The sequence below is a fragment of the Chrysochloris asiatica genome, unplaced genomic scaffold (assembly GCF_000296735.1).
Source record: "Chrysochloris asiatica unplaced genomic scaffold, ChrAsi1.0 scaffold00057, whole genome shotgun sequence".
In the NCBI taxonomy this organism is placed as follows: domain Eukaryota; kingdom Metazoa; phylum Chordata; class Mammalia; order Afrosoricida; family Chrysochloridae; genus Chrysochloris; species Chrysochloris asiatica.
Window position 1 is genome coordinate 2938718 of NW_006408575.1, and position 11421 is coordinate 2950138.

Below are 11421 nucleotides of genomic sequence, written 5' to 3' on the forward strand. Positions count from 1 at the left end.
TTTTATTGTGGATGGAGTGAAAGTTTATAGGGCAGATCATCAGTTTTACATTCAACAAATCATACACCTTGTTTCATTACAATGATTATAATCCCCTCCATGTACCATCAGTTAACAATATTACTTTCTATTCACTTTAGTGCTTTTTTTTTTAAACACTCAGGCATATATAATAATTTACACCACCAAAGGGCACATCCTTAGTCTGCCTCCTGACTGCCATCTCTTAGCCCCTCTCTTTCTATGAGTCTAGAGTCCTCAGCTGCTTCCTCTCTCCATGTCCCCATCTCTGCCTCCATCACTGGATAAGATCTCGTATTCTACTTGTGCTCTTCTCCCTTGATGGTCTTAGTGTATTGTATATCTTAACCTCTATATGTTAATAATTCTTGCTTGCATGGTGGGATACAAATTATGTTGCTAACAGAAAGGTCTGTAGTTCAAATTTGTCAGTCATTTCTTGGGAAAAGGATGAGGCAGTCTTTGTCCATAAAGATTCTCAGGCTCAGAAACCCTTTGGCACAGTTCTACTCTGTCCTGGGGGCTTACTTTGAGTCAGAATGAACTCAACATCAGTGGGTTTGGATTTGGTTCTATTGCCAATTTTATCCCATATTGTTGTTGTTAAGTGCCATCAAGCCAATTCCAACTCAGCGTTTCTGAGGTGGGTTTGAACTTCCAACCTTGTGACTTGCAGTCCAGTGCTGATCCCACAGTGTCTACCAAGAATCCAACTATCTATACTAGATAGATAATTCTTTAAAGAACAAAATACTCAAGACTGACCTTTTAAACTAGTTAAACATTTTCATACAGATTTTATAATCAATTTATCATGTTCCACAACTTAAAAAAAATTTTTTTTTCTAGAGTTTTGATTGGGGTAGGAGATGTTATAGATTGATTGCATAATTCAATTATAATGATAACTATGTATAATGATGATATAAATGTATTCAATCAGGAAATAATTGATGGCTTCATAAGATTGAGTTGTTCATCCATGAACAAAACATGCCTCTCCATTTATGTATATTGACTTTCATTCCTTTCAAGAATATGTTGTGATTGTGTACCATGAAAGCCTTGACAATTTTTAATTAGATGGATTCTTAGTCATTTGATGCATCTCATGCTATGACTACCATATTTTTTTAAATTTCTAATTTCTAGCTTTGCTCTTCTTTTTCACAATGAATGTGATGCCATTCTTCAATTTGTTATTCCAGGCATAGTAAACCATATGATTGTCTGGTTCAAAATGGCCAATACCAGTCCATTTTAGCTCATTAATGCATAAGATACTAATCTTTATGTGTTCTATTTCATTTTTGAAGACTTCAAATTTTCCTAGATTCATACTTCTTACATAACACACTCCGATTTTTAATGGATGTTTATGGATGCTTCTTCCCATTTTAAGTTATGCCCATCTGCAAATGAAATATTGGCTCTATTCACTTTACTAAGGTCAACTCTATTTTGAGAAAGCAGTTCTTTCCCAGCCACATTTTAAGTGCCTCCCAACCTGAGGGGCTCATTTTCAGGCATTATGTCAGACAATGCTTCACTGATATTTGTAAAATATTTAATGATTGTTGTTGTTGTTGTTAAGTGCCATCGAGTCGGGTCCGACCAATGATTAGTCATTCAGAATTAGTTTGCTTCTCCTTCTTCCTAGTATGTCTTGATCTAGAAGCTCCACTGAAGTCTGTCCAATGAAGAAAACAAAGAGCAATCCCACAAACAAAACCCTGCTGGTATTTAAATAACAGTGGCATAGCTTCCAGCATCATCGCAACACACAAGCCACCACAATATGACAAAATGGCAGTCAAATAGAGGAAACATTTATTTACTATTCAATACTTCCCTTCCTTAGTTTGGATGGCACGTTCTGTGGTGACCTTTAGGGATGTTTACATATATTCCGGCTTGCTCTCCTTTGGGCAAATAGAAAGACAGTATTCCTGGTCCACTTGAAGTTAAGTGTAGCTATTTGACTAACTCTGGCCAAGGAAACACTAGCAGAAGTGAGTAGTCACCTTGCAAGGGACGTTTTAAGATCCAGTGTGTGTTTTTCTATGTTCTCCCTTCCCTTTGTTTACATATCACAGGCTGTTAATGAGTCCTCCTCCAATCCTGATGCCACATTCTTTTTCATATAATCCAGCTTTCCAGATTATTTGTTCAGCATACAAATTGAATAAATATGGTGGAAGGATAGAATCCTGATGCACACTTTGCTGATTTAAAACTACTTTTTGAATGAGTCTCATTTAATAGATTAATTTAATTATTTACTCAGTATGAGAGCAATGTTATAAAAAGTAGGAGGGAAAAAAGGTTTTTCTTGATAAAAGGAATAATCTATGAGGATAATGAGGGAAAGGGGAGGGGAGAGGAAATTATTCATGGGCTAGAGGGTAGACACATGTTAACATGAGTGACAGGGCAGGCAATGCACAACAAGAGGGAGTTTTGCAGAGGAAACTCGAATGTAGCAGGAGACACTACTTTTGAAAAAGGACAGAACCACCAGAAAGAAGCTCAACAAAGACACAGAGGAACTAAACAACATAGTCAATCAACTTAACTTCATAGATTTGTACAGAACATTCAACCCAACAATAGCACAATATACATTATTTTCCCGGGCACATGGAACATTTTCCAGACTAGACCATATATTAGGCTATAAAGCAAACCTCAATAAATTAAAAAACATAAAAACACTACAAAGAATCTTCTCAGATCAAAATGCTATGATGTTAGAAACTTAACTATATGAAGATCCGGGGCAAAAACCAATTACATGAAAATTGAATAACACTCACTTACAAGCTACTGGGTAATAGAAATGAAATATTAAAAATCCCTTGAATCAAACAAAAACAACATACTCAACTACTTAAGACCCAGCAAAAGCAGTGTTCAGAGGGATATCTATAGCAATAAACACATACATCCAAAAAAGAAGAAAGACCCAAAATCCACACCCTAACCCAACACCTCCAGCATTTAGCACAAGAGCAGCAAAGTAAGCCTACAACCACCAGGAGAAAAGAAATAATAAATGTTAGAGCAGAAATAAATGAAACAGGAAACAAAGCAACAATAGAAATAATTAATTTGATAAGAAGTTGGTTCTTTGAAAGAATTAATAATACCAACAACCATTGACAAATGTAACAAAAGTAAAGAAGGAAAAGATGCAAATAACACAAATAAGAAATTACCTGGATGATGATGGAAATACAAAGGATAACACAGTATTAAGAAGAACTGTATACTCCAACGAATTTGAAAATCTAGAAGAAATGGACAAATTTCTAGAAACACAAAACCTACCTAACTTATAACACAAGCTGAAGTAGAAAACTTGAACAAATCTATAACAAAAGAAGAACTGGCTCAAGTCATTAAAAAATTCCCAATAAAAAAGCCCAGGTCTACATAGTCTCCCTAGTTAATTCTAGCAAACAGTCAGAGAATAGTTGACACCAAGTCTTTTCAAACTTTTCTAGATCATAAGAAAGGATGAAAAAGTCCTGAATTAATTCTCTGAAGCAAACATAACCTTGATCCCAAAACCAGGCAAAGACCCCAATTGAAAAATAAAATTATAAACCTATATATAGAATTATATCCCTCACAAACATAGATGCAAAGATTCTCAACAAAATCCTGCCAGTTGAATCTGACAACATGTATATATATACATGTTGTCAGATGTTATATACATGTTAACAACAACAACAACATATATATATATATATATATATATATATATATATATATATATATCATGACCAAGATGACCAAGGGGGATTCTTACTAGGTTTGCAAGAATGGTTTAGTATTAGAAAAACTATAATCAACATACTCTTCCACATAAATAAAACAAAGAAATTGATGCAGAAAAGTCATTTGACAGAATCCAACATCCATTCCTGACAAAATCAACAAAATAGAAATAGAGGGAAGTTCCTGAACATAAGTGTATGTTGTGGCATTGTGGGTTCATGCGCTGGACTGCAAGGTCAGTTTGATCTGCAAGGTCAGCGGTTCAAACTCACCAGTTGCTCCTCTGAAACCCTATACAAGGTCACTATGAGTCAGAGCTGACTTGACAGCCCTTAACAACAGCATACAAAACCACAGCCAACATCACTCCCAGCAAAGGGAAACTGAAAGTACTTACTTCCCTTGCAAAGAGGAGCCAGACAAAGAAGACCTTTATCACCACTCCTATTCAATACTGGGAGTCCTAGTGTGATGCTTGGGGTTAATGCGCTGGGCTGCAAAGTCAGTTTGAACCACAAGGTCGGTGGCTCAAGTTCACTAGCCACTCCTGAAAACCTTATACAGGGTCACTATGGGTTGGAACTGACTCAACAGCACTTAACAACAACAACATTTAATATTTTGCTGGAAGTCTTAGCCAGAGCTATAAGAAAAGAGAAATTAAAGCCATCCAAATTGGCAAAGAAGTAAAACTCTATTTGTAGATGATATAACCCTATACACAGAAAACTCCAAAGACTCAGTGAAAAAATTACTGGAACTCATTGATTCAAGAAAGTGGCAGGGTACAAGATCAACATACAAAAATCAGTTGTATTCTTTTATACTAAGAAAGATAGCTCTGAAAAGGATACTAGGAAAACAATACCATTTACAATAACTACCCAAAGGATGAAATATTTAGGAATAAATCTAACCAGAGAAACAAAATACCTATTCAAAGAAAAGTACAAAACATTACTACAAGAGACCAAAAGAGATTTACAAATATGGAAGACTCACACTCATGGATAGAAAGATTTAACGTTGTGAAAATGTCAATACTACCTAAAGCAATCTACAGATATAAGATAATCCCTATCCAAATTCCAACAACTTTCTTTAAAGAGATGGAAAAAACGATTACAAACTATATGGAAGGGAAAGAGGCCTCGGATAAGCAAAACATTGCTAAAAGAGAAGAATGAAGTAGGAGACCTCTCACTTCCTGATCTCAAAACCTGCTACACAGCCTGGTATTGGTACAATGAGAAATATATGATCAATGGAACATAATTGAAGTTCCAGAAGTAAATCCATCCACCTTTGCTCAGTTGATCTTCGACAAAGGACCAAAATACATTAAATGGGGGAAGAGATAGTCTCTTCAACAAATGGTGCTGGCAAAACTGAAAATCCATTTGCAGAAGAATGAAACAAGATGCATATCTCATACCATCTATAAAAATGAACTCAACATGGATTAAAGACCTAAATGTAAAACCTAGAACTAAAAAGATCATCAATGAAAAAACAAGGATAAACTTAGAGACACTGATACATGGCATAAATACACTATCAAACATAAGTGAAAACAAATAAACAGCAGAAGACAAAATTGATGACTTTTTGTTGTTGTTAAGTGCCATCGAGCAGGTTCTGATCCACAGTGATCCTGTATAGGGTTTCCAAGGAGTTGCAGATGAGCTTAAACCGCCGACCTTGCAGTTCAAACCGACTTTGCAGTCCAGTTCATTAACCCACAGTGCCACACCAAGACTAGGACGTTGATCCTAAAAGATGACTAGGACCTACTAAAAAGTAGACACTAAATCAAAAGATTTCACCAAAAAAGTAGAAAGAAAACCTACAGACTGGGGGGAAATTTTTTTTGACCATGACTTATCAGACAAGAAAAAGACAGAATACCAGGAAGATGTTTATCTGTGCTTTATTTACTATGCAAAGGCTTTCAATTGTGTAGATCATGACAACATTGTGGAGAATGAGTATTCTGGAACTCTCAATTGTACTCATAAGGAACCTGCACATAGACCAAAAGGCAGTTGTTCAAACAAAACAAGGGGACATTGAATGGTTTAAAATCAGGAAAGGTATGCACCAGGGTTGTATTCTTTCACCATACTTATTCAATCTGCATACTGAGCAAATAATCCAAGAAACTGGATAATATGAAGAAAATGTGGCATCAGAGGTGGAGGAAGTCACTAACAACCTGTGATATGCAGATGAAACTTACTAGTTAAAAGCAAAGAGAACTTAAAATACTTACTGATAAAAATCAAAGAGCACAGCCTTCAGTATAGGTTGAACCTCAATGTAAAGAAAATAAAAATTCTCATCACTGGACCAATAAACAACATCCATATAAATGGGAAGAAGATTGAAGTTGTCAAAGATTTCATTTTGCTCGGATCAACCATCAATACTCATGCAAGCAGCACTCAAGAAATCAAATGATGTATTGCATTAGGCAAATCTGCTACACAAGACCTTTTCAGAGTGTTGAAGAGCAAAGATGTCAGTTTGAGGACTAAGGTGTGCCTGATCCAAGCCATGGTATTTTCAATAAGCTCATACGGATGTGAAGTTTGACAGTGAATAAAGAACACTATAAAAGAATTGATACATTTGAGTTATGGTTTGGAGGAGAATATGAAAAGTACCATGGCCAGTCAAAAGAACAAATGAATCTGTGTTGGAAGAAATACAGCCAGAATGTTCCTTGGAAGCCAGGATAACCAGACTTTGTGTCTAATACTTCAGACATATTATCAGGAGGGACATATTATCCCTGGAGAAAGACATCATGCTTGTTAAAGTGGAGGGTCAGCAAAAAAGAGGAAGACCCCCAACTAAATGGATTGGCACAGTGGCAGCAGCAATTGGCTTAAACATAGCAATGATTGTGAGGTTGGCACAGGTCGGGGCAATGGTTCTTTCTACTGCTATGAGTCAATACCAACTCGATGGCACCTAACGACAACAACACCTCAACAGAAAAAGATAAATAATCCAAATAAAAAATGGGCAGAGGACATGAATAGACACTTCACCATTAAAGGGGATGTTTAGATGGACAACAAACATATGAGGAAATTCTTATGATCATTAGAGAGATGCAAATCAAAACAATAATGAGATATCATCTTACTTCAGTATTAATAACAAAGTTCAAAAGAGACAGAAAACAACAAATGTTGGCAACAGTATAGAGAGTATAGGATTTTCTTATGCTTCTGGTGGAAGTGTAAAATGGTCCAACAACTGTGTGAAAATGGTATGGCACTTTCTTCACAAGTTGGAATAGAAATGCTGTATGACTCAGCAATCTCTCTACTTGATATATATATATATATATCCTTAAGAAATAAGAGCTGTGGTGTGAATAGATATGCAGTACTATTCACAACAGCAAAAAAGATGGAGACAGCCTACATGCCCGTCAGCGGAAGAATGCTTAAATGAACTTTGGTACATATACATAAAGGAATACTATGCAAAGTTGAAGAATAATGATGAATCTGTAAAACACTTCATATCATGGACGTACCTGGAAGACATTAATCTTAGTGAAATTAGTCAATCACAAAGGGACAAATATTGCATGAGATCACTATGGTAAAAATCAAGGGAAGGTTTTCATGCTAAAGGAAACATTCTATGATAGTTACCGGGGGTAGAAAGGCAGAATGAATTATTCACTGGCTAGACGGTTGTTGTTGTTAAGTACTGTGGAGTCAGTTTCGACTCATAGTGACCCTGCACAGGGTTTCTGAGGCTGTAAATCTTTACAGGAGCAGAATGCCTCATCTTTTTCCTATGGAACCGCTGGTAGTTTCGAACTGCTGACCTTGAGGTTGGCAGCCCTACTCGTAATCACTACGTTACCACAGCTTCTAGAGGGTAGACACATGTTAACTCATGTGATGAGAAAGTTAGAAAAAAAGAAGAAAGACAAACTGGATGTGATGTCATGTTTTAATTTTATGTGTCAACTTGGCTAGGTTATGATTCTCAAAAGTTGACAAAAATTTTTAAATGGTTTTCTAAGTGACAGTGACTTATTCCATACAGTTCAACCTGGTAGTAGGAGTAAGTCAGTGTAACCTACTGCACTCACTGTTTAAGGATTAAGGCGGCCCACAGTGGATTATGGTAAATTCTTTTGGTTGGACAAAACAGATCAGAGAAAAGAAACCAAGGACGTCCCTACTGAGCCTGGCTGCCAGCTTCAAGGAGCCTGCAATCATGTTTCAAAAGACTGACTATGACTCAGGGCCAGAGCTGGGGGCGGGTCTCTTGACACGCAGGAAGAAGATTCAATAGATAAGAAGACAACTCAATTTTTGGTTCTGGTATAGTACTGTAGGTTAATGTGCCAGACTGCAAAGCCATTTGAACTGCAAGGTCGGCAGGTCAAGCTCACCAGCTGTTCCTTGGAAATCCTATACAGGGTCGCTAAGGGTCAGAATCGACTCAACAGCACTTAACGACAACAATGGTGCTATAGGATAAGCACTGGACTACTAACCATAATGGTAGTTCAAACTCACCAGCCACTCCTCAGAAACCCTATACAGGGTCCCTGTGAGTTGGTACTAACTCAACAGTACTTAACATTAGCAATAACAAGTTTTTGAGAATTCTCTATTGACCCAAACAGTACAAGTCTATACTAAAAAGCTGTGTAACCACCTCTAGGCAAGTTTGGGACCTTGCCCTTTTTGCTATCCTACTGGATTACATCTGCAGAGGCATTAGAACATATACCTGCCTTAGAGGCTGAGGTGCTCCCTTAACCAGCTTCCTGTTGTGTTTTTGCCTCACCCTCTGCCTTCATGGATCCCAGAGGTATCTCCACAGCAAGCTGAAAAGCACTGATCTGATCCTATAGTCCTATTCCTAAAGAGTCCCATTCTTCTATAAATGGGAAACAGAGACCCAGATCAAAAAACAAAAACAAAACCAGTTGCTATTGAATCAATACTGACTCATTGTGATCCTCTCTGCTACAGAGTAGAACTGTGCAGAGGGTTTTCAAGCCTGGTGTGGCGCTGTGGGTTAGTGCGCCATTTGAACTGCAAGGTCGGCTGTTCAAGCTCACCAGCTGCTCCTTGGAAACCCTATACAGGGTCGCCATGGGTCAGAATCGACTCGACGGCACTTCACAACAACAATGTTTTGGAAGCAGAATCCCAGATCTTTCCTCTGAGGTATATCTGAGCGGGTTTACACTGCCAACCTTTCAGTAAGTAGTCACGCACTTAAAAGTTTACATCACCTAGGGACTTCTGCAGCCACATAGGTAACTGATTAACACCAGATCTGGGACAAACACTTACACTGATTCAGCATCCTGCACACTGTGACTGTAATCAAGTCTCTTCTATTCGGGCCTTGTTTCCTATATAGTTTCTTTCCATCATTCACACTGCCTCCTTAGTGCCCTCTCTGCCTCTAACCCAACATGTAGTCTTCTTGGGTTTGGTGTATGTTAATGTCGGGAGCTCTATGTTAATGTAAGGAGCTCTGGTAGCATAGTGGTTACAAATCAGGCTGCAAACCTTAAGGCCAGCAGTTGGAAACTACCACCCGCTCCATGGGAGAAAGATGAGGCTTTCTGCTCCCGTAAAGATTTACAGCCTCGGTAAACCCTGTACAGGGTCGCTATGGGTCAGAACCGACTCGACAGCACTCAACAACAACAACAACAATGTCAAGAAGAGTATCTTCTAAACATTGGCAACTTGCCTGCCATTGTACATGCTTTGAGATGGAACTTACGGGATGACCTTGATGTCTTCTTTGCCGTGCAGAATGTAGTCAATGACCTTGTAAAAGTTGATTTCCTAAGGAAAGATATAGAAAAATGACATCTTATATACTCTAAGAGCCAGAGGAAGGATCTCAGTAGTTGACTGTCCATGACACAGGCCTCACTCTTGACCACATGCCCTGTGACTTTCAGAAAGCACCAAACCTGATCCAACTACTGCAAGCTGCCCATCCTCAGCTGACTCTTGGGACTCAGGGCTCTCATCCTTGGAACCAGCTCACAGGGACCAAGTAGGAGCTGGGATTTGGGCCTGGAAAGATAGATGGGAAGTTTTGCAAAGGGATCTGGAGGTTGAGTGCAAGGAGAAAGAGCTGTCGTGGTGCTGTAGGATAAGCACTGGAGTGTTAACCACAAGGTCAGTGGTTCAAATCCACTAGCAACTCCTCTGAAATCTTATAACAATCATGTATATATACAGACATATACAGGATTTCTGTAAGTGGAAACATATTTGACGACAGTACAACAACAAAAACTAGGGTGAGGGGGAAGAGAAAAGGCTCCCATTCTATTAAACATCATGGCAAACCTAGCCATCCCCAGGTAGGACTCACCTCCATGGCCATGGCCCCCTTTCTCCTTCACCTCCCCACTCAGCTGCTCTTGGCTGAGTCTTCTCTTCCAGGCCTGCCTTCCCAGTCATAGCTAATGCCACCACACTAACTTTCCACTTCCTCCATCCTTCCCACCTCCCTGAGCCATTAAAACTCTCATTTTTCTAAAGTTCCCTATCATCTCCCTCTCTGTTCCCCCCACAACTCCCTCTCAACTCCCCACCACCAAACACACACTCCAATTGCTGTCAAGTCATTTCCTGCTCATAAAGACCCCATGTATGTCAGAGGACACCTGTTCTCCAAAGGGCTTCCAGTGGCTTTGACATTTTGAAAACAAATTTCCAGGCAGTTTTTTTTCTGAACTGGTTATCTGAACTGCTAACTTTTCTTGGCATAGTCTAGTGCTTAACCATTTGAGCCACCCAAAGACTCCCTTCTCTTAAACTTGTCATTATCAAGTACCAGCAAGATGGTTCTGACTCATAGTGGCCCTATATAAGGTTTCCAAGGAGAGGTTGGTGCAGACCTTGTAGTTAGCAGTCCAGTGCTTATCCTACAGCACCACACTAAGACTTATCTCTGAAAACAGATTTGTTCAATTACTTTATTCCTAGTATGCAGTTGGGTAATGGCAGGTGGTTCCTTTCCCCTAGCTCTCCAAGGAAAAACGCTATAGCTTTACTAGATCCTCTGAAGGGCCGAGTGTGATAGGCAAGTTAGCAACCAGTTTTACATGGGAGAACTGAGACCCAGAGAAAGGAAAGAACTCATTATAGCCAGACAGTGAACTAGAATCCGAACCCAAGCCCTTGACTCCTAGCTCAGTGCTCGTACTGCTCTGTCACTTGGGCAAATGGACAGTGTTCACTGTCTGTGCCATTAGCCTCGACCAGGGCTAAGTAATGCGTGGTCCCCAAGCTGGTGCCATTCTGTAAATTATTTGTCAACAGTCCATGATGAGATGAAAACAGAAATTGAGCGTCAACATTTTAAAAAACTTTTATAACAATTAGAGTAAGTTAGGTTATATCTGCAGAATCTAATAATAATTATATATATACGACTCGATGGCACTTAACAACAACAACATATATATAAGGAGCTCTGGTAACGTAGTGGTTACAAATCAGGCTGCGAACCACAAGCTCAGCAGTTCGAAACTACCAGCTGTTCCATGGGAGAAAGATGAGGCTTTCTGCTCCTGTAAAGATTTACAGC

General features: G+C 38.8%; 1 protein-coding gene across 2 annotated transcripts in view; it reads right to left on the bottom strand.

Annotated features, from left to right (window-relative positions):
• PDE6A (phosphodiesterase 6A, cGMP-specific, rod, alpha) overlaps window positions 1-11421 on the bottom strand; it is a 120959-nt gene that overhangs the window by 60314 nt on the left and 49224 nt on the right. For both annotated transcript variants that reach the window (XM_006863870.1, XM_006863871.1), the window contains one exon: window positions 9595-9659. In XM_006863870.1, the coding sequence (XP_006863932.1) occupies window positions 9595-9659 (65 nt within the window). The remainder of the gene's footprint in view (window positions 1-9594; window positions 9660-11421) is intronic.